The 27,614-nt window shown below is 40.1% G+C and overlaps 2 protein-coding genes across 5 annotated transcripts; one reads left to right on the top strand and one right to left on the bottom strand.

The window, feature by feature from the left end:
• The first annotated feature begins 670 nt into the window (after positions 1 to 670).
• LOC128781074 (olfactory receptor 56B34-like) lies at positions 671 to 1,639 on the top strand. Its single transcript, XM_053925387.1, has one exon. It carries the CDS (start codon positions 671 to 673, stop codon positions 1,637 to 1,639), a length of 969 nt encoding a protein of 322 aa, XP_053781362.1.
• A 3,453-nt stretch (positions 1,640 to 5,092) lies between these two features.
• LOC128781144 (olfactory receptor 52B2) lies at positions 5,093 to 12,332 on the bottom strand. Of its 4 annotated transcripts, none has more exons than XM_053925896.1 (2): positions 12,229 to 12,332; positions 5,093 to 8,019 (listed from the first exon to the last, which is right to left on the bottom strand). In XM_053925896.1, the coding sequence occupies exon 2, from the start codon at positions 7,969 to 7,971 to the stop codon at positions 7,003 to 7,005; it is 969 nt and encodes a 322-aa protein (XP_053781871.1). In that variant the 5' UTR covers positions 7,972 to 8,019; positions 12,229 to 12,332; the 3' UTR covers positions 5,093 to 7,002. The 4 variants fall into 4 exon arrangements, 2 of the variants coding, with proteins under 2 accessions (XP_053781871.1, XP_053781872.1); XM_053925897.1 differs by having other exon boundaries at positions 5,093 to 8,016; XR_008427033.1 differs by lacking the exon at positions 5,093 to 8,019 and adding an exon at positions 8,029 to 8,662.
• Between the last annotated feature and the right edge of the window lie 15,282 nt (positions 12,333 to 27,614).

The following is a 27,614-nucleotide window of genomic DNA, read 5'->3' as shown; positions in this document are numbered from 1 at the left end:
TGTTTTCAATTTAACTTTGGTAATCAGAAGGGGGCAAAAGCTTACACCTTAAAAGAACCACTTGTATTAAGCCATCAGCAATAGTTTAACAGAAAATATACAGTAACTAAGCACAGACTGCTAAGATTTTTAGCTCCAGCTCATTTATTATTTAAAACTCTAAACTCAGATAAATCATTCAACTCCTGTGAATCTCAATTCCTCAAATATGAAAAAACACCCTTCAAAGGTCCTATACAAAACAAAGCCATTATGGTCATTCTTGTTCTACTTTTGTTCTTCCCTGGAAGACCTCCATAAAACAATATAACTATTCTGTCCTTCGTATTTACCTCCTAAGGAATCAGTCCATCCACGATGACTGGACATGTCTCCTGTTTCGTGTCCACGTCCCCTTGCTTCATGTATCAAAACAGCATAGAGTCGCATGAAGCCAGTAAATGATTCCTTTCTCTCTTTGTTTCTGCTGTAATCTTCCTCTTAAGGCCGCCTTTGCCATTTTAGTGCTCTTTTCAGAACATTTCCCAGACAAAAGAGACATGGGGAATATCATAATCTATGAGTGAATCTTATATCTTTAAATCTGAATCTCAGCTGAACACTTAACCAAGCTTCCTTCTTGTTTCCCTTTGTCTACAGACATACAGTAAGGATTAAGATGCCCTGAGATATGGATACCACCCTGAATATAATCAATAGTTCAAGGTTTCAAGTGTCTGAATTCATCCTGATGGGGCTCCCAGGCATTCACAGGTGGCAGCACTGGCTCTCCCTGCCCCGGGCTCTGCTCTACATCTTAGCTCTTGGTGCCAATCTCCTCGTCGTCATCACCATTCACCATGAGCTTAACCTGCACCAGCCCATGTACCAATTCCTTAGTATCCTGGCTATAGTGGACATTGGCTTGGCTACTACCATCATGCCCAGGATTCTGGCCATCTTCTGGTTGGATGCCAAGGCCATCAGCCTTCCTGAGTGCTTTGCTCAAATCTATGCTGTTCACTGTTTTATTAGCATGGAGTCTGGTATCTTCCTTTGTATGGCTGTGGACAGATATGTAGCCATCTGCCACCCACTTCAATACTCCTTCATAGTTACGCAAGCTTTTGTAGTCAAAGCCATGATATTCATGGTGCTTAGGAATGCCCTGTTGACCATCCCAGTGCCTGTACTGGCTGCCCAGAGACACTATTGCTCCCACAATGAAATGGAGCACTGCATGTGCTCTAACCCTGGGGTCACTGGTTTGGCCTGTGATGACACCACCATTAATAGGTTTTATCAGTTGGCTTTAGCCTGGGTCATTGGTGGAAGTGACATGGCTCTAGTCCTTATTTCCTATGTTCTGATCTTTCGCTCTGTGATGAGGCTGAACTCTGCTGAGGCAATAGTCAAGGCTCTGAGCACCTGCAGTTCCCATCTCATCCTCATCTTCTTCTTCTACACAACCATTGTTGTAGTGTCTATAGCCCATCTGGCAGCAAAAGCACTTCCTATCTTTCCTGTTCTTCTCAATATGCTTAACATTTGTTGTCATCCCCCCGGCCCTTACCCCATGGTATATGCTCTTAGGGCACAGGAGCTCAGAGTGGGTTTCCAGAGGGTGCTTAGATTAGATGAGAATGTGTTCCAGAAGTGACACAAACTCAAGGAATGGAATATGTGCTGCTGCAAAAGAGCACAGGTTTTGAAACCAAATACACCCCAGATGGGATTTGATTTCCCTCTTTCATTAAGAAATACAATTTATTAGCTATCACATAAACAAAAATTCACACTCTCTAAAAATAAAAACAATGTAAATGAAAAAAAAGAGAACAGGTAATTCCTGCCTAAGTAGAATTATAGACATTGTTTCTATGGGAGCAATATATCAATGCATTTACAAGTTTCAAGCATGGAAATAACTCAGACATCCATCAGCTGATGAATGTATGAACAACATCAGATAGATCCATATACTGGAATATTATTCAGTGATAAAAAGGAATGAAGTACTAACACATGCTATAACATGGATGAACCTCAAAAACACTATGCTAACAATAGCCAAGTGTTGGAAGCAACCTAAGTCCCCCTCAGTAAATGAGTGGATCAAAACACTGTGGTACATTTACACAATGGAATACTATGTAGAAAAAGAAAGAAGGAGCTCCTACCCTTTGAGACAGCATGGATGGAACTGTAGAGCATTATGCTAAGTGAAAAAGGCAGACGGTGAGGGACAAATACCATATGATCTCACCTTTAAGTGCAATCTAATCAACAAAACAAATGAGTAAGCAAAATATAACCAGACACATTGAAATAAAGAACTAACTGACAATAACAACATGGGAGGGTGTAGGGGGATTATAGGGGGAAAGAGGGAAGGGTTGTCAAGGAACATGTTGAAAGGATACATGGACAAAGCCAAAGGAGGGAAGGGACAAGTGGGGGAGGTGCGGTTGGGAGGGGAGAAAATGGAGAAAACTGTACTTGAACAACATTAAAAATATTAAAAAATTAAAAACATTATGCTAATTTTTGAAGCCAGACAAAGATGGTCATGTATAATTCCACTTATATCAAATCTGCATAATAGATAAGTCTGTAGAAAAACAAAAAATAGACTGGTAGTGTTTGTCAGGCACTAGAGATGTTGGGTGTGAGGGAATGATGATGCCTGCTAATGGGTAACATCCATTTAGTGGGAATGAAAATATTCTGGAACGAGACAATGGTAAGTATTGCATGATTCTATGAATGTACTAAAAACCTTTTTTTTTATATTAAAAAAATCTGTCAGTTGCAGACTCTGAAAAAATTAGGGCAGTGTTTGTGCCTCATCTGCAGAAAACCCTTGGGTGAGAAGAGACCTTCTGTAACAGGGTTCAGCCAAGAGTGGGGCCCCAAATAGGGATTTGTAGTGGGGTCCAGAACTCAAGGTGTCCAGGAAATATTAGAAAAGTATATATAGGATGTCCTTACCCCACAAGCCTGAGCTGGGGGGACACATGGAGCAGGGCCATTCAGAGCTGTTTTGCATAGCAACAGCTGTGCAGCTAACCTCTGGCATGGTCATTTAACATATCCATAACCTTTAACTGGTTTCATGGATATGTTAAATAGCTGTGGCCAGGCTTTGAGCCAGGGAGATGGGAGTGACTTCCACCCAAGATGTAACTGGGAAGCAACTCCCCCTGGTTACAGCACCTGCCTGAGAGCTTGGAGAAGACTGACTCCATGCCATGGGGCCACACCTGCCCAGACTGACTATGGCAGCCCAGTAAAGCTGGAAGAATACGAGAGTGCTGGCAGGTGTGACTGGTTGTAGGAGGAGTCAGAAATGGGGCTGCAGAGGAAGACTGGTGCTGGGATTTAAACCCAGGAGCACCAGCCAAACCAGAGAGAAGACTGTCTGGCTTTGGCAGAGAAGAGGGAGAGGATCATGCAGCTTTGGCAGAGTGAATAGAGAGGACCACATGGTTTTCGGGGAGAAGAGAAAGGACCACGCAGCCTTGGCAGAGTGGGGACCCTGTGGCTGCAACACAGCTGATGGTGCCTGGAGCCTGAATCACAGACTTCTACTTCTTTTCCTGAGATACAGTATTCCAGACTGGGCAGAGGGGACTGTGTGCATCTGTGGGTATTCTAAAGGACTTCAGTATTTTAATGAAGACATTAAGTCATTACTCTAAGTCTGTATAACTTTTAAATAAATAATTTCTTTCATTTTCACCATTCTCTGGCATTGTGAGATGTCTTTCCTCTGGTGGTGGGCAAGGTGAACCTAGTAGGTGTGGGGGGACCCCCACAGAGAAAGGGGGATCCTTTTGGTAATAGTATATCCCCTCCCCCCAGGTCTGTTCTGGGACACTTCTACCCCACTGGGTCTTTAGGGAGCATCTGGTTTAATTAGAAGCAGACCCCAGCAGGACCACTCTCCAGAGGTGACTGACTCAGAAACCAGAGGGTGGGTAATCTATATCCTACCTTCAGCAGTCCATACATGCTGCTTGTGGTATGACTCCACATGTAGAGTGGATTTGGGTTGCTGCTGGTCAATGAGTAGAATATTAAAACCCTGCCTATACACCTGCTAGACTTCAGTGTACATAGCAACCTGCGGAGATATAGAAGAAATAGTAGGTCAGAGGGAGCTTAGTGTTGTGTATATGTGTGTATGTGGTATGTGTCCGTATGAGTTTTCAGCCATAAAATTAGATAATGTTTAGTAGTGAAGGGTCCGGAGACCAACCACAATACCAACATTTCAAATTAGTCTGTCCAGAAGAATACATATTGAACCCTATGCTACATGCTGGAACAGTAATGATAAATGCCATATATTCTCTGCCCTCACAGAGCTCAACTTCTGGTGGTTTCACGGATTAATTATAATCAGTTGAAACTATAAGGTCATTGCTATGGAGACCCAGAGAACAAGGTGATCACCTCTGACTTAGGGAGGTTGGCAAAGGCTTCAAAGAGGAGTTCACATCAGTACTCTACCATTTGCCAGCTCTGTGGCCCTGATTAGTTATTCTCTCTGAGCCTGGGGTGCTCCCATGTATAAAACAGAGATAGCAAAGGTATAATTTCATGAGGTTTTGTGACAATTAAATAAGCTAATGTGGCAAGGCTCCTAACATGGTTCCCAGCATAATCTCTTAATAAACATTAGCTGTTGTCATAATTATTATATTATCATTAGTATTATTATATGTTAATGCATTACTATATGATGAAGTGTTTGCAGATAATGATGGAAAAGTAAGTTAGGACCAGATTATTAAATTAATGCTCAACTTAGAAATTACCCTATAGTCCTGTGATTTCTAAACTGCGGCTAAGGGAACACCCTAAGGTCATTTTAGGGATGGAAGTTGATATCCCATCGAAAAGTTTACATGGACATGGATCCAAATATATATGGTCAAATAAGTATAGGAAATACCACAAAGTCTAGCCTTCTTTTGCACAGCCACAGGTGCGACTCCCAGAGTGTCAGCACTTTTCATGCTTATTTGACATTGAAACTTTTTTAGAAAGCATCCATTATGATAGCTGGTATTTATTTCTACAGAATGTTCTGTGGAAAACACTTCTGTAAGTAATAAAGAATACTCAAAAGTACCTGACAGAAAGTAGTATGATCAGCTTTTTGTTTTAGAATGCTTAACATCAAGTCAATTAATTTATGGTTTAAGTTACAATGTAAAAGATTAAAAACATTGAAGTCAACTAAGAAACTAAGGAAATACCTGAAGTGAAAGATGAGAAGGGACAAAAGTAATTATAGAGGCCATGTTAAGAATAAAATTAACAATACCAACAACTTAGCATTAAATATTTTTACATACTTACTTTGAGCTAAGGATTGCATTACGTGCTCTCTATATGGTTTGTTCCCTCAAATATTCTCAACAACCCTATGAGGAGTATACTATTGCTATCCCCCATTTTACAGGTGGGGATAAATACATTAAATAAATTTCACAAGTTTACAGAGCTAGAAAACAATGCGGGCAGGACTTGAATCTCAATATGACTCCAAATACTATCCAGATAAATAAATATTTAGTGGTACAATCGATATGAGTAACAGCCAATAACTTATTGAGGAACATTCCAGAAAGGAAGAAGTTGAGAGTTTCCCCAGGTTTTCCTGTTCAGTGAAGATGATGGGATCCTCATGATCTATTTTCCAAGGAAAAGAACAGGAATAGCAAGAAATGCTAGCATGATTGGTAGTTCTATATTCTGGAGGAGATACTCAGTAGCCAGGTGGGTTTATGCATTTAGAACTCAAGAGTCCTAAGATGGAAAGAGAGATGTAGAACTCCTTAGTTATAAGTGATGGTTGAGGAAATGAGTGTACATAACCTTTTCTAAAAAAGCATGAAAAATTGAGGATCAAGACTGTGAAATCTAAGAGCCTGCTGCAATTTTGCTAATCTGGCCAAGAACAACATGCTATAATTCTTACTATTCTGGATGTGCAGAAGCCAAGTAGAAGAGAAAATCATGAATACCCTGTGTTCCTACCACTCTAGTCTATTCCCTGGAGTAAACCACACTGTAATCAGCAGTGTGTTTGCTTCCATCATATTACACTGTCTTTAAGAAGAACTGGTTTACTAATCACTAGGTGTGTGGAAAAAGGTAGCTGATTATTTCAGTGCATGATAGAGATGCATATTTTAACTTCAAGGAGGTAATTGTCATCTCATTCATCTCTCAAACATCTATTATGTACCAAGTATTTTATAACACAACAAGAGTACAAATATGAATGACACACACTATTCTTGTTTCTAAGAGCTTATAGTCAATTGGAGGTAATAATTAATAAACAGCCCCTTATAACTCAGAACATATGTTTTGAGATTTGTACAAGATGCAATAGACAAACAGGGAAGCTTTGGATTGCCTAGAAAAAAATAAGAAAAACTTCTCAGGGAAGGCAATTCTTCAACTGAAATTTTAAGAAAAAACGGGACTTTCCCAGATGGCTAAATGGCATGCATGCTTGGCTGTTTTTCAAACACACCTGCCATTGTAGAAATACATGGAGAGTTACTTGAATCTGTACAAATAATAAGTGCACATTTGGTGATAAAAAACTGGAACCCCTTCAGATGTTAAATATACAGTTATTTTAATCCATTTGTGTATATTTTACTCTATGTTGTTCAGTTCCTTTTGTTCTGGAGTACATCTGGCCTCCTGGGTATACCAAATGTTCATATCAGAGGCATGAACACTTAGTTGTTACTTGCAGGTTGTTGAGGAGGGATGGATATGAGAAGAAAAAAGGATAGAAAAAACACAGAAACAGAAAAAAAGACAAAGAGGAAGAGCCATAAGAGGAAAACAAAGAAAATTGGAGGAGGAGGAAGATGAAGAAGAAGGAAAAAAATGAGGAAGAGAAGGAAAATCGCTCTCAGTTCAGGAAATCTCTGTATCTCACATCAGTTTCCTTGGTAAACTTGGAAGGGGAGGATTCATGGGGAGCCATTAGCCTAGAGGTGAAGCACAACACCGAGCCTTGATGTCAAAGAACTGGTGGGCTACACCCTCCCGGATCTGCTTAGTCTTTACACCATAGACAATGGGGTTGAGCATTGGTGGCACCACCACATAAAGATTGGCCAGCAGGATATGCACATGTCGAGGAATGTTATGTCCAAAGCGGTGGGTCAGTAAGGTAAAGAAGGATGGAACATAAAACATGAGGATAACACAGAGATGGGAGCCACAAGTGCTCAGAGCCTTGTGGCGGGCATCCTGGGAGGGTAAACGAAACACTGCTCGGAGGATCAGTGAGTAAGACACAGTGATGAGGATTACATCCAAAATGACCATGACGATGGGCACTGAGAAGCCATACCAGATATTAACGGTGATGTCAGCACAGGCTAAGCGGGCCACTCCAATATGCTCACAGTAGGAATGGGGGATGATGTTGGTCCGACAGAAAGGCAGCCGCTTCAGCAAGAAAATCACTGGGAAGATGATGCAGAAGCTTCGGGTCACGATGGCCAGAGCAATTCTTCCCACAACAGTCCATGTTAACACTGTTGAATAATGCAGAGGAGCACAGATGGCCACAAAGCGATCAAAGGCCATAGCTAATAGGATGGCTGACTCCCCCACAAACATCACATGGACAAAAAAAACTTGAGTAACACAGGCATCAAAGGCAATATCATGGTCATGGAACCAAAAGATGGCTAGGGCTTTGGGTACAGTAGTGGTAGACAGCATGATGTCCGTGATAGCCAACATGGAAAGGAAAAAATACATGGGCTCATGAAGGTTAATGGTCTTGATGATGACCACTATCAGGATGCTGTTTCCCAGGACTGCGGTGATATACATGAGGCAGAGGGGTACAGACAGCCATTTGTGATAGGCCTCCAACCCAGGAATGCCGAGTAAGACAAAAACTGCAGGATGGAAGATGGTAAGGTTCGTGTGAGTCATGATGACCTTTAGGGTCTCTCTGTAATGACTCAGAAGTTGATGAGTCTGCTGAAAATGATAGGAACAAAAAGCATGTCTCGATTGTGTGCTGAGATCACAAAAGGTAGCATGTATTTCTAAATTGTGCAATTCTCCAGGGGAAAGTCCTTCCAGAGAATGTTCACTTGCATGTAGAAATGACCTCTGGCCCCTCATGCTTCACCCTGGCCTCAGTCACTCTGCCCCCAAAGTTTGGCCCCACCCTACCTTTCTGACCTCATTCTACCATTGCCACACAAACAGCATTGGCACCCCTACCCATATTATACTTTTGCCTCCCTCTAAGACTCTCCTCCTTCTGTGTTTATATGAATTTCCCTTCTCTTCCATTTCAGCATATTCCAATTTTAACCTTAAAATACTTCCTTAAGACAAACAACTTTGTAATGGCCCGAGTCCAAAACAACATATCTCCCTCCTGAAGACCTATTAGCTAAACTATATTTTAACTTGATTCCATTTAATTACATTAAATTTATCTGGCTATCTCCTTGAACATTTCACACGAGACTTGCCTAATATCTTGGCACCTGTGGCTCCCTGTGCACGAAAGCGCAGCACCAAGTAGAAATCCAGAAGGAGCCTAAGGGATATGTTTCTCCACACTGATCCAGATTCACATCTTCTCTAAAGGCCGTGAGGAATGGGGCAGCTGGGGAAGTGGAGAAGAACCATATTCATTGCCTGCTCTTCATGAATTTCTCATGCTCCTCCCAAGATGGTTCTGTAAAGTTTGTGTTTAGATCTCCTTACCCTTAAGAACCACCCAGGAAAACTATTCTGAGTATGGGAAATCAATAAAATCAATCCATTCCCTTCTGGCTTCATTAATATAAGCCCCTTTTTGTCCCTGTTTATTCCTTAACCCTCAAAAAGATTTAGGTTTCCCTACTGCTATGAAGAATTAATCCTAGAGGCCATCTGGCCTTGGCTCTTCCCACCACTCAGGTAATATTTGTCTGCTTCTGAAGCTCCAGAATATCTGTCAGCTTTCAGGACTAGGGAAAGAATCAGTGATTAAGAATCTGGAAGGGAAAAAAAAAAGAATCTGGAAGGGAACGTGGAGAAAAGGGACCAAGGAGAGAATAAGGAGAGAATTGGAAGTATAAAGGTACCAAATAAATACTAGATGGATCTACTGATAGTGGTGTCCAGAGGACCCCATGGAGAAAGGCATCTAAAGGAATGAAAACCCCAAGTTATGAGTCCATTTTCTGCCTCAATGCTGATGCACTTGCTTAGAGCATGATGGGCTGTGGGGAGTGAGCAACATGTCTCCAGGTATATAGGGAAAGTGATAGGCCCAGATTCAGACAAGTAAGGGTCCCAGGTGACTAATAATTTGACACCCTTCCAGACAGTATTTTTTAAATATTCACTTTATCTTCTATTTATACAAGATACTGGGCTTTACTGACATGAGCACTGAGAAGAAGGGCCACTGGTAGTATTGCTCTGCCCCAAATTTATATAAACAAAACTCCATCAGAAAAAAAATTTGTTTTCCTTTTACATAACACTTCTCAATACAAGATACCTAATGTAAGTCCTCATAAAAACAAATCCGACTTTTCTTACAATTCTAATGATATTTTATAACCTCAAAAGTGAAGACACCAAAGGCATCTAACAGCAGCAAGGCCTGGATGGCTGTCAATGAGGTTCTGGAAAGGAGGTTATCTGTGTGAAGGACTCTCATTTCATTCAGTGGCTCCTGAAGGCTCCATCCCAGCCCTGTTGAGGGTTCTTAGCAGGAGGTTTCCAGACTCATTTACGAAAGAGTCAGGGATAAGAAGAGAATAAAGTCACATGTAGAGGAGGTAAATCCGGAGTCTCACAGAGAGTACCTCCCACAGCCCTGAGAGACTATCCAGGTGAGTGAGAAAAAAGAGAACAGTAGAGAAGGGGCAAGGATCCATGCTAAGTGGAGAGGACACATACAGTTGGTGATGACACAGTTCTGGAGCCAGACCTCCTGGGTTAATTTCCCTGTTCTTCCCTGACTACTTGGATGATCTTGGGCAAGTTACGCTGCTCCTGCATGCCCCCTCTTTTCATTGTTAGATGTGGGTAACAGTAAACTCTGTAAGATGATTAGGAGGGCTAAATGAGTCAACTCATATGAATTGCCATTTTTAGAAGAGTCGGTTATTATTATTGCTGTTGTTATGAGTTATAAAACTGTGTGGCCATCACTGTATTGTATTTTTTCCAATAGATGAACCCTCAATGAATATTCAGCAACATTTAAGCCTTACTCTTCATCCAAATATGATCAAAGGAAATTCCTTTCCTAGGAATAAAGAAGAGGGATGAGAAAAGTGCCCCCAAAGACAAAAATACCCTAAGAACAGATCTCTCAAATGGGCCTGGTGTCTCAGAACCAAGCCGTTAAAGGTCAGATCTTTGGGTGGTGTACCAGGCAAGTCCACCAGTGATGAACTTCGTTTTGATCACAACTAGCTGGAAGGCATCCCTCAGATGCTTGGAAAACATCCATCTGTCTCAGCAGAAACAAGAAGAAAGTATTTCCATTTACAGAGTTCCCAGGGACACGGTGAAGCAATGGGACTCATAGCCTCAGCTCTACAACCAAGGAGAGCTGGAAGCATAGGGAAGATTTGGTCCAAGCTAAGGAGAAATGGAATCACTTCTTCAATTTTCTGCTTTCTCTCTTTCTTCCAAGTGTCTTTCCCTCCTGTGAGTTCCAACCCTATTTTTTGGTTATGGCCATTCCCTCTTTAGGGTAATGGCCTGTGTATCTTTACACACCTTAATTTTGGAAGACTCTCCTGACATCATAACAACATATTCAAGTTTGCCAACAACCCACATTGAACATAATTGTTACATAACTATATAGGAGTGGTCAGTTACTTTTTTGTGTAGTTTTGTTATGTAGACATTTATTTAAACAAGTATTATTTTCATTTTGCCATTTTCCTCGTATATGTGCTTGTGATTTGTTTTTCACTGCTCGTGGGATCTACAAATGCACAGGCTCCTTACACTGCAGCCATGTCCCTAATGGGTAAAATAGCCTGCCCCTCTACCCCAGCCTAGAAGGGTGGCCTCTGTTTGCAGCACAATATGTGGAGGATTTGTTGGGAAATGTATCACAAGAAATTTATTTCTAATAACATAAAAGTTATCAAAATTTGCAAATGAACCCTTTCATAAATTGGAGCAAATTCAGATTTGTATCTCTAATAACCTTACTCTTGCTCACATACATGTAGAGCAGCATGTGAAATGGTTCCATGATCTAAAACCAGTCTTATCCACACTGCAGAGGCACTGAGATACCCTTAATTCACTGACACACCCTTAATAGTGATTCACTTTTTTAATAAATAACCTCTCAAAAATATTTTCCACCTGCTCATTCGTTTCACTCCCTATAAACACTTTGGGGATTTTGCCAAAATTTGAGTAAGCATATGGTGGTGTATCATGTGTGAATATCATTTACGTATTTTTATGGTGTGATGGCAAAACATGATAGAGAACCCCAGCTTCAAGGCACAACCTCTCCTTCTCTCAGCCTCTATACCAGTTCTGCAAAATGCAGTATGGAAGGCAGAACCAGGAGGATTTCCAGTTTAGACACACCTGGATTCAGATGACCAAAAGAAAGTTTCCACAACAGTCCCCACTTTGGGACTGGGGAGTTGACATCACTAAGCACAGAGTCTGTCCCACTGTAGGTACTTAGCAAATATTTGAACAAATAAACCATGGAATTAGTAAGTTAACCTTTTACTAGCAGATTTGTTTGTTCCAAAAGGTAGTAATCAAAACCTGGGCCATTTTTACGAATACACCCCTCCGATAGCCCCTGTCCTGGTATAATCGCATTCTCACTGCTCTTTGAACTGCACTCAAACATTTTATTAAAAAGTCTCTCTTCCCCCACATTCTCCTGGTGCTTTTCCTGACCCACCTCTGCATTTTCACTGCTACCTCTAACCAGCGTCATCCTCCTAGTCCCACTGAGTCTCCCCCTGTGCCCAAACTCTTCACTGTTCTCTGTCAGGCTGCAATCCTTCTCTCCTCCCTTGTCTCACTACCTTTTGTCTTTCTCCCACACATGCATTTCCTCTCTCCAAGCTCTAATCTTTGTCCTTTACACAGACTCCTAAACACACACACACACACACACACATGCACACTCCTGCCAATCCCTCCCTTTGCCACCATCAATGCTCTTAAACTCACCTACTACATCACAGAATCAGCTGAAAGATTGAGGAAGTGGTGGAGAAGGACTAAAAACTTTTGTTTGTTCTGAGAGAAGAGGAATGAGAAGAAGGAGGACAGGACTGATCATATTGTCATGAGGTGTGTCACTATTCCTGACCCATACGTGGTGCTTATATTTAGAGACAGACAAGCTAACATGCTTCCTTCTTTTGGAGGCAGGTGCCAGAGTTACCCCTGGGATCACTGAGTGTTGAACCAAAGGAGAAATGAAACCTGCCTTCTAAGGCCAAGAGGGAGCACTAACCCTAGAGGTAATCAGTAGCTGCAGACAAAATGCACATAAAGCATTTGAAATCATGGCATGAGTGCAGTGACAGAAGTCCTAGCAATAAAATAATAACGTAAACAGCTCACATTTGTTGAGCCTTTACTACATCTCTCTCACTGTGTTAGGGTTTAACATAAATTCTCTTGTTTAATTCTCAGAAAAACCAAATGAGATAAGGCACTATTAATCTTTTCATTGGCAGATGAGAAAATAGGAGTTTAGAGACTAAGTAGCTGGTTAGGAGAGAAAACAAAAGCCCTCAGGTAAGCATGTTGAAGTGTTCAGACTCAGTCCAGAAACACTGATTAAGGGGGAGGGATCATTTTGGAGTTGTTGTTTTTTTAAATTTATTTATTTATTTTTATTCAGTTACAATTGTCTGCATTTTCTCCCCTTCCCTCCACCCCACCCCAGCGAGTCCTACTTCCTTCCCCCACCTCTATCCTCCCCCTTGATTTTGTCCTTGAAGAAAAAAGCAAACAAAATATAACCAGAGACATTGAAATTAAGAACATTGTAACAATAGCCACAGGGGAGTGGGGAGGGGATAGTGGGGAGAGGGGTCTATAGGAGCTACTATAAAGGACACAAGGGAGGGATCATTTTGAAGCAACCCTGCAAGCTCAATCACTCAACATAAGTTCAAGAACAAAAAAGGGACTGAGTAAATGAATAGCTGATTAAATTTTTTACACCATTGAAAACAGATTTTACTTCATATGGGCCCTTAAATAAAGTACTCTAACAATGTTGGGAAGAGAGTAATTCTTCCCAACTCATCTTGTAACTTTTAAAGCAAAGAAGTTGTTAGGAACCCAAGAAGGAAAAAAAAGACATTAACCCAGCAATTCTACTCTTAGTTTATAGCAATTAAATTCACAGTAGCCAAAAAACTGGAGACAACTCAAATGACCATCAAAAGAAGAATGTATAAACAAATTGTAATATATTCATACAATGCAATACAATTTAGCAATTAAAATGAACAAACTACTAAACATGCAACAACACAGAAGAAACTCAAAATTATTATATGTGTGAAAAAGGCCAGATACAAAAGGCTGCACACTGTGTGACTCTATTTACATCAAGGTCTACAACAGACAAAAACTAATCTGTCATAGGTGGAAGCAAAAGAGTTTCTTTGATGGAAGTATTTCATATATTGAAAGGAATGTGAGTTACATGGGTGTCTGCATTTGTCAAAAAAGTTTTTGGACTTATCCTTTGGGATACCACTCCCCACGCCCCAGAAATCCCCTCACCACAACCTCTGAAAACTTGTTCGTTCCTCTAAGCATATTTTTTTTTTTGCTGTTGTTCTTGTTCAGTTTTGCTCTGTCTTGGTGTTCTGTTTTGTTGTGTTTTATTTTTTGGGGGGTGGGGCATTTCCTGCCTTCTCTCCCATCCTGCATTTTAACCCTTGCTGAGGGGACAGCAACATAAACAGACTCAGGCGTGGTCAGAGACTGGCAGCAGGGTGCAGTCAATCCATACATTATTCTGGGAAACAGACTGGTGCTCCCCTCTCATGGAAGAGCCACAGAAACACTCCCAGCATCAAGCAGACCCAAAATCTGGGCTCAGGAACACTAGTAGGGGCCCCACCCTGCTGAGTAAGGAAGATAATCCTGGACAGACTCAGACTAGTGGCTTGGGGGAGTGAAACAAACCCACCACCTTCCCTGAAGTCTGAAAGGCATCTGCCATGGGAGAACCAGGAATCACAGCTCCTTGTTTCCACCAGAAGCCCTTCCAGAAATAGTCTGATCTGCGACTAGTCTAAGATTGACAGCAGGCCAGCAGGCAGAGACTGGCAGAAGTGGATCCTGTGAAAACTTGGGACATTTGCTGACATACCCCTGGACCCAGTGCTGATAAAATCCAGTTTTACAGAGCAGCTTGGCCTAACCTGGAAGCAGCCAAGCCCAGAAGAATCAGCCATAAACTGTGGACCACCTGTAACTTTGAAAAGGCAGCCAGGGACCAGATGTGGACAGCACCTGACAGTGGCTTACACCAGACTCAGACATCAGAGCAGTATCCAAAGGGAGAAACCAGAAGACAAGATCTAAACTGCACTGAGACAAATCCACTTGGTTCTTTTTTCAATAGCATAGCTATTTTCCTTTTCATAGCTTTTTTATTTTTTATCTATTTTTTTCTTTTATTTTTGGTGCTCTAATTTTTCTTGCATATCTCCTATTCTTCTCTTATCTTAGAGTACTCCACTGTTCCTTTCTTCTCTGCATGTATTAGTTTTGTTACTTTTACCATGTTCCTTTTCCCTGTTTTCCTCTTTCAATTCATTAAGAGTAGTAGTAGTTCTCTTTCCCTTTCTCCTCTCACAATCACTTTTCTTTCCTTTGGTTTTCTCATATTCTTTTTCCTTTCCCCCTTTCTCTACTATTCCATTCTCTTTTCACTTTTATTATTCTTTGCTCACTTGTTGTTGATATTGCCAAGTTGGGCATGGAAGTTTGCTTGTTTTGGTGTTGTTTTGATGTTGTTTTGCTTTGTTCAGCCAGCACATATACAACAACATACAATACATGGAGGGGATTGAGCCTCTTAGCCAGCCAGATGGAGGGAGCCCTGAATAACAAAAAGACCAATAATAATCAGGACTCAAATACAATCGGAGGGTCTACAAAACCCACACACAGCTCATTCCAAGAGCATCCAGATCAGGAGATCAAGGAGTCTGCACCACTTGGTCCCAAAGACTCCTAACACACAAGGCAACTCCACAAGACAGAGAGTCAAAGCATATCAATCTGATACATAGAAACAAACACAAAGAGACAATGAAAATGGGGATAAAAAGAAATAACCCCCAAATGAACGAAAAGGAGGAATCTCCAGAAAAAAAAAGCTAAGCAAAATCGAGGCAAGCAACATATAAGACATAGATTTCAAAGTAATGGTTATAAGGATGTTCAAGGAACTTAGTGAGAACTACAAGAAACTTAGTGGGACCTACATCAGCATGAAAAAGGACATAGAAACCATGAACAAGAACCAACTGGAAATGAAGAATGCAATATCTGAAATGAAGAACACACTAGAAGGAATTAACAAAATGAATGGAGTAGAAGATCAAATCAGTGAACTGGAAGACAAGGTAAAAAACAACACACAGTCAGAGCAACAAAATGAAAAAAGACTCAAAAAGGATGAGGATAGTCCAAGGGAGGTTTGGGACAACATAAAATGCGATAATATTCACATCATAGGGATACTAGAAGGAGAAGAAAAGGAGCAAGGAATAGAAAACCTGTTCGAAGAAATAATGACAGAAAATTTCCCTAACTAGGTGAGGGAAAAACTCATGCAAGTCCGAGAAGCACAGAGAGTCCCAATCAAGATCAACCCAAAGAACCCACTCTAAGACACATTACAATCAAAATGGAAAAATTTAAAGACAAAGAGAGAATCTTAAAGGCTACAAGGGAGAAGCAGATAGTAACATACGAGGGAGCTCCAATAAGTTTATCAGTGGATTTCTCAATGGAAACAATACAAGCTAGAAGAGAGTGGCAAGAAATATGCCAAGTAATGAAAAGCAAGGATCTTCAAACAAGACTAATCTATCCAGCAAGGTTCTCATGTAAAATGGAAGAAAAAATAAGAGCTTCTCAGACAAAAGAAGGTTAATAGAGTACATCTCCACCAAGTCGGCAATGCAAGAGATGTTAAAGGAACTGCTTTAAGAAGAAAAAGGTTTAGAGAGAGAGAAGAAGACAGGTACAAAGCAAAATAATGGCAATGAGTAAGTAACTATCAATAATAACCTTAAATGTAAATGAATTAAATTCTCCAATCAAAATACATAGGGCAGCTAAACAGAAAAGAAACGACCCACGTACATGCTGTCAACAAGAGACCCACCTCAGAACAAAATATATTCACAAGCTGAAAGTGAAGGGATGGAAAAAAATATTCCACACAAATGGACAAGAAAAAAAAGCTGGAGTAACAATACTTATATCAGAAGAAATAGACTTCAAAACAAAGACCATAACAAGAGACAAAGAAGGTCATTTCATAATACTTAAGGGAATAGTCCAACAAGAGGATATAACTCTTATAAGCATATATGCACCAAATATAGGTGCACCTAAATATATAAAGAAAATATTGGAGACTTTAAGAAAGTGAGAAACAGTAATACAATCATCGCAGGGATTTAAACACTCTACTGACAACAATGGATAGGTCTTCCAAACAAACAAAAAAATCAACAGAAATATTGCAGAACTGAACAAGACTCTATATCAGAATTACTTAAGAATTACCCAAAGAAGCAAAATACACATTCTTCTCAATTGCACATGGATCATTCTCTAAGATACACCACACAGTAGGACACAAAAGAACCCTTAACAAATTCAATAAAATTAAAATCATATCAAGCACCTTCTTGGACCACAACAGCTTGAAACTAGAAACCAACCTCAAGAAAATAATTCAACAAGGGGGAAAGTGGAGACAACTGTACTTGAACAACAATTTTTTAAAAAGATGGAAAAAAGTCAAAAATATTTAGATTCATGGAGAATGAATAACAGGTTATTAAACAGTGAAAGAGTTAACAATGATATCAAGAAAGAGATCAAAAAGTATCTGGAAACAAATGAAAATGAATACACACAAAACAACCCAAAACCTATGGGACACAGTGAAGACAGTACTGAGAGGGAAGCTCATAGCAATACAGGCCTACCTATAGAAGAGAGAAAAATCTCAAATAACAACCTAAACCTCCATGTAAAAGAACTAGGGAACAACAACAAACAAAGCCCAGAGCAAGCAGAAGGAAGGAAATAATCAAGATGGGAGCAGAATTAAATGACATAGAGACTAAAAAAATAATTCAAAGGATCAATCAATCCAGGAGCTCATTCTTTGTAAAGATAAACAAAATTGACAAACCATTAACCAGACTCATCAAGAAAAAATAGAGAGGACCCAAATAAATGAAATCAGAAAGGAAAGAGGTGAACTAATAACTGATACCACAGAAATACAAAGGATTGTAAGAAATTACTATGAACTACATGCCAAGAAATCAGACGACCTGGGTGAAATGGGTAAATTTTTAGAAACAAATCTTCCAAAACTGAATCAGGAAGAAGCAGAAAACGTGAATAGACTTATAACAAGTAGCAAAATTCAAGCAGTAATCAAAAAATTACTGACACACAAAAGCCTGGATCAGATAACTTCACAGGTGAATTTTACCAAACATTCAAAGAATAACTAACACCAATCCTTCAGAAATTATTCAAAAAAACTCATGAAGAGGAAAGATTGCCAAACACTTTTTATGTGGCTCATCCTATCCTAATCCCCAAACCAGGTAAAGACAAAGCAAAGAAAGAAAACTACAAGACTTCCAGCCAAGATGGAAGCATAGGTAGATACACTTTGCCTCTTCACACAACCAAAAGAAGAACAACAACATATTTAAAAACAAAACATAACCAGAACTGCCAGAAAATCAAACAGTACAGAGGTCTGACAACCAAGGAGTTAAAGAAGAAACATTCATTCAGACTGGTAGGAGGGGCATAGACAGGAAGCCGGGGAGGAGAAGACATGAAGCAAGGCAGAGACTGGAGGATGGGGCAAACGAGGCAGTGGTTGGCAGACCTGAATGGGCAAGGCGGTGGTTGGTGGACTGGGAGATCCCACATTTGTGTGCAGATAACCAGGAAGAACAACTGGGGAGTGAGACAGACTGGGCAACTCAGGGTTCCAGCATGGAACTGATCTGGCAATTCCACTGCTGGGAGAATACCTTAAGAATCCTGAAACACCAATTCAAAGAAGCTATGCACCCCAATGTTCAGAGCAACACAATTTACAATAGCCAAGTGCTGGAAGCAAACTAAGCACCCATCAGTAAATGAGCAGATCAAAAAACTATGGTACATTTACACAATGGGATACTACACAGCAGAAAGAAAGAAAGAGCTCCTATCTTTCACAATAGCATGGGTGGAACTGGAGAGCATTATGCTAAGTGAAGTAAGCCAGACAGTGAAAGACAAATACCATATGATCTCACCTATAAGTGCAACCTAATCAACAAAACAAACAAACAAATAAAATATAACCACAGGCATTGAAATAAAGAACAAACTGACAGTAGCCAGAAGGGAGCGGGGAGAGGGATAATGGGGAGAAACAGAGGAAGGGTCATCAGGGAACATATATAGGGGACACATGGACAGAGATGGGGGCGTGGGATCAAGGGTGAGAGGTGGGGATTGGTGGTGTGGGGAGGAGTGATGGGGGGTAAATGGAAACAGCTGTACTTGAACAAGAATTTAAAAAAGACTTCTGAACAGCAAAGGAAACAATCAACACAATGAAAAGAAAATATTTGCAAACCATGTAGCTGACAAAGGGTTTATAAGAAAATATATAAGGAATTCATACAACTCAATAACAACAAAAGAATAAACTCAATTTAAAAATGGCCTGAATAGATGTTTTTCCAGGGAAGACATACAAACAGCCAATGGGTATATGAAAAAGATGTTCAACATCACTAATCATTAGAGAAATGCAAATCAAAACCACAATGAGATACCACCTCACACCTGTTAAGATGGCTATTATTTTAAAAACAAAAGATAACTTTGTGTCCCATTGTTTTGCCAAATTCGTTAATTAGGTGGAGCAGTTTTTTAGTGGAGTCTATAGGATTTTCTATGTACACTATCATGTCATCTGCAAACAATGACAGTTTTGTTTTCTCCTTTCCAATTTGGATGCCTTTTATTTCCTTTTCTTGTCTGATTGCTGTGGCTAGGACTTCTAATACTATGTTGAATAGAAGTGGTGAAAGTGATATTTTTGTCTTGTTCCTAATCTTAGTGGGAAAGTTTTTATTTTTTGCCCATTGAGTATGATGTTGGCTGTGGGTCTCTTGTATATGGCCTTTATTAGGTTAAGGAATGCTCCCACTGTTCCCACTTTGCAGAGTGCTTTTATCACAAATGGGTGCTGTGCCTTATCAAATGCTTTTTCTGCATCTATTGATATGACCATGTGATTTTGCTTTTTCTTTTGTTTATGTGATGTATTACATTTATTATTTACAAATACTGTACCATCCTTGCATCCCTGGGATGAATCCCAATTGATCATGGTGTATGATCTTTTTAATGTATTGCTGGATGAGGTTTGCTAATATTTTGTTGAGGATTTTAGTGTCTATGTTCATCAGTGATGTTGGCCTGAAGTTTTCTTTCTTTGTTATGTCTTTAGCTGGTTTGGGATTAAGACAATGCTGGTTTCATGAAAAGAGTTTGGGAGTCTTCCGTCTTCTTGGATGTTTTGGAAAAATATATGAAGGATAGGGGTTAGCTCTTCCTTAAATGTTTTGTAGAATTCTCCTGTGAAACTGTCCAGTCCGGGGCTTTTGTGTGTTGGAATTGTTTTGATTACTGTTTCAATTTCATCAGGTGTTATTTGTCTGTTCACACTTTCTGCTTCTTCATTTAGTTTTAGAAGATTACATTTTTATAAAAATTTGTCCATTTCACCTAGTTTTTCAAATTTCTTGGCATATAGTTCTTCATAGTAATTTCTTACAATCCTTTATGTTTCTGTGGTATCAGTTGTAATCTCTCCTCTTTCATTTCTGATTGTGTTTATTTGGGTCCTCTCTCTTTTTTTCTTCATGAGTCTGCTTAAAGACTTGTCTATTTTGTTTATATTTTCAAAGAACCAGCTCCTGGATTTATTGATCCTTAGAATTGTGCTTTTAGTCTCTATGTCATTTAATTCTGCTCTGATATTGGTTATTCCCTTCCTTCTGCTTGCTCTGGGCTATCTTTGTTGTTGTTCCTCCAGTTCTTGTATGTGTAGGGTTAGGTTGTGTATTTGAGATGTTTCTATTTTTTTTTTTAGATAGGCCTGTATTGATTGCTATGAACTTCCCTCTCAGGACTGCCTTCACTGTGTCCCATAAGTTTTGGATTGTTGTGAGTTCGTTTTCATCTGTTTCCAGATACTTTTTGATTTCTTCCTTGATTTCATTCTTGTCCCATTAATTGTTTAATACCAAAAATTTTGGGGAACTGTCCTGCCTAGTTTCAGAAGCTGTACCCCACTGAGAGGTGAAAAGGCCCCATGGCTAGGGGACCTTGGGACCATAAGCCACTAAGGAGACAAAACTTATCCTCCTGGAAGGGGTTCAGCCTCTTCCCCCTTTACTTCACCCTGCTTGGCCCCTGGAGGATGGCTAGATAGTCAGTGACAGGTAAGATTCGTCAAGGAAGGAACAACCTAAGACAGGCAGAGTTGTGAAGGGGCCATCAGGGAAGGACTTAGGGAATTGTGGAGGAGGGACAAAAGACCCTCATCCCTCAGCTTCATCATAGTCTGAGTCCTCATTCTATCTGTAAAAAGTCTACTAATCTCTTGGCTGCTTTGTTTCCCCTGCCTGACTCAAGCCAGAAACCTTGCCAGAGGGTTGTGCAGCCCTGTGCCTAAACAAGCAGTCCGGTGGTGGGGGTTGGTGATCAGGCCTAAGAAAGAATGCATAAAATCTGTGAAACCTGCTTTGCTAAGAATGGCCTCAATTTAAATGTTAAGGCTCCAAGCATAAAATGAGTTTGTTTCCCAAAGTTTTATGGCCCTTTGTTGTCACTCTATCGTATCTGACCCTGACTCAGAATAAGCCCTTATAGTTCTTTGAATGTTATGTACTCCTTGATCATTACTGCCTAACAATGATTGATCAGCTTTACATATATGCCCTGTACTCCTATTGAGAAAGAGGCTCAAGGCCCTTCTCCTCTGAGAGATTGGCCAACATTTCCTCCCCAAGCAGATCATGTCTTGCTAGATTCATTCTCATCCTTGGTGGCTGGGAGAGCTCTGCAGGCCAGAGCTGCTCTACAAACAATGAAATATCAGAAACAGAAATCAGGAAAAATCCCATTTGATATAGCAACAAGAAAAATAAAATACCTAGGAATAAACCTAACCAAGGAGGTAAAATACCTGTACTCAGAAAACTATATAACACTGAAGAAAGAAATTGAGGAAGACATAAACAAATGGAAGCATATACCATGTTCATAGATTGGAAGAATTAACATCTTCAAAATGCCCATACAACCCAAAGCAATTTATAGATTCAATACAATCCCTATTATATGCCATTGGTATTAAAGTACCAATGGCATATTTCACAGATATAGAACAAACACTTCAAAAATTTTATATGGAACCATAAAGGACCCCGAATAGCTGCAGCAATTTTGAGAAAGAAGAACAAAGCAGGAGGGATCACAATACCTGATATCAAGCTGTATTACAAGGCCACTGTCATCAAAACAGCCTGGTACTGGCATAAGAACAGACACATAGACCAATGGAACAGAATACAGAGCCCAGAAATAAACCCAAGTCTCTACGGTCAATTAATATTTGATAAAGGAGGCAGAAGCATAAATTCGAGCAAAAATAGCCTTTCCGACAAATGGTGTTGGGAGAGCTGGACAGCTACATGCAAAAAAATGAAACTTGATCACCAACTTACACCATACACAAAAATAAATTCAAGGTGGATAAAAGACTTAAATATAAGTCATGACACCATAAAAGTCCTACAGGAAAACATCAGCAGGAAAATCTCAGATATTCCATGCAGCAATATTCTCACTGATATGTCCTCTAGAGCAAAGGACATAAAGGAAAGAATAAACAAATGGGATCTCATCAAAATAAAAGCTTCTGCATGGCTAAAAAAAACAGTATTAAAATGAAAAGAGAACCAACCGTATAGGAAACCATATTTGCCAATGATACCTCAGACAAGGGATTGATCTCCAAAACTTATAAAGAATCCACCTGACTCCACTCCAGGAAAACAAAAACCCAATTAAAAAATGGGCAAAGGACTTGAACAGACACTTCTCCAAGGAGGACATACAAAGGGTCCAGAGACATATGAAAAGATGCTCAGCACCACCAGCCATCAGAGAGATGCAAATTAAAACCACAATGAGATACCAGCTCACACTCGTCAGAATGGCCATCATAAACAAATCAACAAACAACAAGTGTTGGAGAGGATATGGAGAAAAGGGAACCCTAGCTAGTGCACTGTTGGTGGGAATGCAGACTGGTGCAGCCACTGTGGAAAACAGCATGGATATGGAATTTCCTCAGAAAACTAAACATGGAACTGTCTTTTGACCCAGCAATTCCACTGCTAGGATTATATCATAAGACTCTGAAACACCAATTCAAAAGTACCTATGCACCCGAATATTCATAGCAGCACAATTTACAATAGCCAAGTACTGGAAGCAACCTAAGTGCCAATGAGTGGATCAAAAAACTATGGTACATTTACACAATGGAATACTATGCAGAAGAAAGAAAGAAGGAGCTCCTACCCTTTGCGACAGTATGGTTGGAACTGGAGAGCATTGTGCTAAGTGAAATAAGCCAGGTGGTAAAAGACAAATACCATATGATCTCACCTTTAAGTGGAACCTAATCAACAAAGCAAACAAGCAAGCAAAATATAACCAGAGACATTGAAACTAAGAACAAATGAACAGTAACCAGACGGGAGATGGGAGGGATAATGGGGGGAAAAGGGTGAAGTGTTTTCAGGAACAATTATAAAGGACACATGGACAAAACCAAAGGGGTGGTGGAATCAGGGGAGGGAGGGAGGGATGGCTGGGGTAGGGGGTAGGAGTGGGGGAAAAGGCAGACAACTGTACTGAACAACAATAAAATTAAAAAATGGAAAAAATAAATAAAATCTTTTAAAAAATAAATAAATAAAAACAAAAGATAACAAGTGCTGGCAATTATGTGAAAAAAGGGAACCCTGGTACACTGCTGGTAGGAGTGTAAATTGGTACAGCCATTATGAAAACTTTATGGAGGTTCCTCATAAAATTAAAATTAGATCTACGATGTCATCTAGCAATCCTACTTCTGGATATTGATGCAAAGAAATTGAAATCAGTATCTCAAAGAGATATCTTCATTCCCATATTCATTGCAGCATTAGTCACAATAGCCAAATGTGGAAACAATCTAAATGTTCATCAATAGATGGAAGAATAAGAAAATGTGGTATATACATACAAGGGACTATTACAGAGCCTTAAAAAGAAACACTTATATTTGTAGCAAAATGGATGGTCATTGTGCTATGTGAAATAAGCAGCCACAGAAAGACAAACACTGTATGATCTCATGTATATGTGGAATCTAAAATAATCAAACTCATCCCAGAGTGGTATGGCTTCTTGATTGGGCTTTGTCCTGCAAAGAGAAAGGTCGAGGGTTCAATTCCAGGTCAGGGCATATACGTGTATTGTAGGACAGGTCCCCTGTTGGTGCACATGCGAGAGGCAACCAATCAATGTTTCTGTCGCACATAGATATTTATCTCCTTCTCTTTTTCCCTCCCTTCCCCTCTCTATAAATAAATAAATAAATAAATAAATAATTTAGAAATAAATTAATCAGATTCATAAAAGCAGAGAGTAGAATGGTGGTTGCCAATGGCTGGGGGGGAGATAAGTGGGGAGGAGACAGTCAAAGGATACAAAGTTTCAGTTATAAAAAATAAATAATTCTGGAGATCTACTTCGCAGCATATATAATATATACAAGACAGTACCTATAGCTACTGTCTTCTATGTTTAAAATTTGCTAAGTGTCTATCTTCTGTGAAATGTTCTTATCACTAAAGAATAATAATAACAATAATATTAATAAGGAAGAGGATAAGAGGAAAGTTTGGGAAGAGATGACATGTTTATGACCTTGATGGTGGTGATGGTTTCATGAGTGTATACTTATACCCAAACTCATTGAGTTGTATACACTAAATATGCTTTTTATTAACTCAATCACACCTCAATAAAGTAGTAATAAAAATACAATATAATTTACAATCACATCCAAATAACAAAATACTTATGTAAACCTCAAATGGGCATAGAATCTATATGATAACTATTATAAACACTATTAAAAAATGAAAGAAGACCTAAACAAATGGAGAGATAAACTGTGTTTATGGATTAAAAAAACAGAACACATGAAAGATAACAATTATCCCCAAATTGATCTATACATGTAAAGCAATCCTATCAAAATCCCAACAAGAGTACGTGTGGTCAAAGATGGAGTCAGTCCAAACAAATGATCCAGATGCAGAGGAGGAGGAAAAGGATAAGAGCAAGCAACATTATAAAGAGTTGATAAAAACTCAGTCTAATCTACCTTGTACCGCCAACAGAACCTGACTTCTACTAGATCCTATTATAATACAAAAGGAAAACAATTTCTCTCCTAAGTCTACAACCTCAGTACCAGAACATCCACTAACCTAGGGATTGGGGATTCCCAATGCCCCAGAGCATTATGGAACATTAAGGACATTCTGGGGAGCCTCAGATGGAAGGGAAGGGAAGCTAGAAGACCTAGATAGAAAGGAGTGGCAGATCCCATGACTTCCACATCTCCAAAGGATACTATCACCTGATCTTACCTTGGGATTATAGAGTTCCTCTGCCGCTCCAGAAACTGAGGGTAGGTGAAGCCTGGGCTACTGTGGTGCTACTGGTCACAAACAGGTCTCATACTGAGCTGAGAATCGAGACCTGACAATTGAGAGTTTGCCTTAGGATATTTCTAGAAGAGGATTCAGTGTCAAGTGGCACCACTAGGACCCAAGATTTACTGATCTGTAATCTATTGTGTAAATGGATAATCTACTCTTAAATGTTGTTTTTCACTGGTTATAAGCAGAAAACCATACCAGGGGTATCCAACCCATAGCCTGCAGGCCACATGCAGCCCAGGATGGCTATGAATGCAGTGCAACACAAAATCATAAATTTACTTAAAATCTTTTTTTTTTTTTTTTTTTGCTCATCAGGATTCATTAGTGTTTGTGCATTTAACATGCGGCTCAAGATAACTCTTCTTTTTCCAGTGTGGCACAGAGACGCCAAAAGGTCGGACATTCCCGCCAGACCCACATGAACACATGCTGGTATCTCGGATCCCTATTCTATAGCAGATGTTGGTAGTAGCTGCATTAGTCAAAGCAGTGAGAAAATCGGGGTCACTTCCCAGACAGAGCCCGCTTCTATCCTATTTCCCATGCTAGTCCAGAAGCAACTGAGGGGGCCAGTGAGCCCTCCCTCCTCCTTCCACTTTACCTTCACGCCCCACAGAGGGCTGGCACCTACCTCTGGGGAGCAAGCTCCAGCATAAAGCCCCCAAAGGTCACAGGTATATTGTCAGTTACTCTTCTAATGGCCAATGTCACAGGGAAAGACAAGGTGACCCCCAATATGTGTTCAGAAATCTCCTGTAACATTGGGCTGGGGCGTAGGAGCCCAACAAAGGAACTTTCATAGAAACAAGGTCAGTGATATCCCCCAATACATCCTGGATTACTAGAGAGTGGAAAACAGAACACAACAGATTTGCAGGAATTTAGTGAATTCAGTTTTGTTGTGCTTTAAATGGTCAGTGATTTATCTTATGAATAATCTTTGTACACAGTGCCCATATGTCAGCCAAAATCCTAATAGTGTTCTCTTCAGGCCATTTGAACGTAATGGCATTTGAGAGCACTTTTTCCCAACCTCTCCTTCATGGCTTTCCTCCTACTGCTCCCACCTCCCAGGAGTTCCACTCCTCCCTCAGTGGATGAGAGCTCACCATCTACTGACAAATAATTGCAGCTCTTTCTGCATCTCCCCATTCAGCAATCCTAGAACCATCTGCCAATCTGTCTCCTGAATTCCTCCTCCTAGAAAACTACTCATGTGCTAAATCTCAGTGGAAATGTTTGAAGTAGTGGCTAAGTGCAGGGAAGTTAGAGCCAGACTGAGCTATTATCCTAACTGCTAATTACTAGCTGCATGACCTTGGACTTTTACTTCATTTCTTTGTGCCTTAGTTCTTTGTCTATGCAAAGATGGGGGAAATAATTGTACCTACTGCAAACGAGTGTTGTGAGGATAGGACTTAGAGCAGTGCCTGTACATGGGACTCTCCAGAAGACCGTAGGCACTACTGTCATTCACAGAAGGGTTCCCTGACTCCCCCAGGAAAGGGGAGAGGCTTTCTCTGCACTCCTACCATACCTGGTACTGACCCGAGTTAACACAGTTACTTTAATAGTTCACAGACAACCGTTGGGATCACTGTGTCCACTAGACTATGAGCTCCTGGAGGGCAACAGGGTCTTGCTATTGCCATTGTATGCTCACCGCATAGCACAGGGCCAGGCACAAAAGAGATTCCGTCAGTCCTGCTATAAAGCTGGCTTTGAAATGCAGATCTGTTCCAACCAAATGATGTATTAGAGAACTGAGCATAATGTGGATTTCATGTTTACTCATGTGATTTCATCTGTGGGAAACTAGGTGAACGTGGAAAATTTCACCCATAGAACCAAACTGCTTAGGAAAATGCAATAAGCACACATGCCCCCATGCAAACATTCATCAGCTGCCTCAGTTTACCACTTGTGTTATGAGCCACACCCATCCACATCTTCTGTCACAGCATTACACCTGATTTCAGATTAGTCTCTCTATCTTTTCACAAAGATTCACGAGCTACTTCCAACACTCACTTCCAAAGGGAAAACTCCAGGTCTTTTTCAAGGTGAAGTGTCATATTTATTGGTACATTTGTGTATTTTCTAATCATTTAACATGTGCTACCATTTTTATTAGGTTCCTATCCTTTTTAAATATGTCACTGACGAAGTTTTTGAATGTTGTGCCCCTCCTCCCACTTCCCTGTAAGTCCTGTGTTTTTGTTTTTTTTTTGTTTTGCATTGTGTTGCATAGTGTGGTGAATTTTAGAAGATATTTTGTTATAGCAGAAAGAATCATACTCTATAGACTTGTGGTTGATGGTGACTAACTCTTTCTTTGTCATCTCTATGGATACGTAAGGTGCCTGAAACTGTAGAAGCCCCTGTTGATCAGCAAACTGTTTGAGCCAGCACTTCTGTCCCATAATTAAAAACAATAAATATTTA

Source organism: Desmodus rotundus, chromosome 5 (genome assembly GCF_022682495.2).
Source record: "Desmodus rotundus isolate HL8 chromosome 5, HLdesRot8A.1, whole genome shotgun sequence".
Classification (NCBI taxonomy): Eukaryota; Metazoa; Chordata; class Mammalia; order Chiroptera; family Phyllostomidae; genus Desmodus; species Desmodus rotundus.
Note: the sequence above shows the minus strand (reverse complement) of the source record. Positions and strands in the feature narration are given on the sequence as shown.

What these genes read in the sequence shown, in the direction of transcription:
- LOC128781074 (XM_053925387.1), top strand. Translation starts at nt 671, where the DNA reads ATGGATACCACCCTGAATATAATCAATAGTTCAAGGTTTCAAGTGTCT.
- LOC128781144 (XM_053925896.1), bottom strand. Translation starts at nt 7,971, where the DNA reads ATGACTCACACGAACCTTACCATCTTCCATCCTGCAGTTTTTGTCTTA.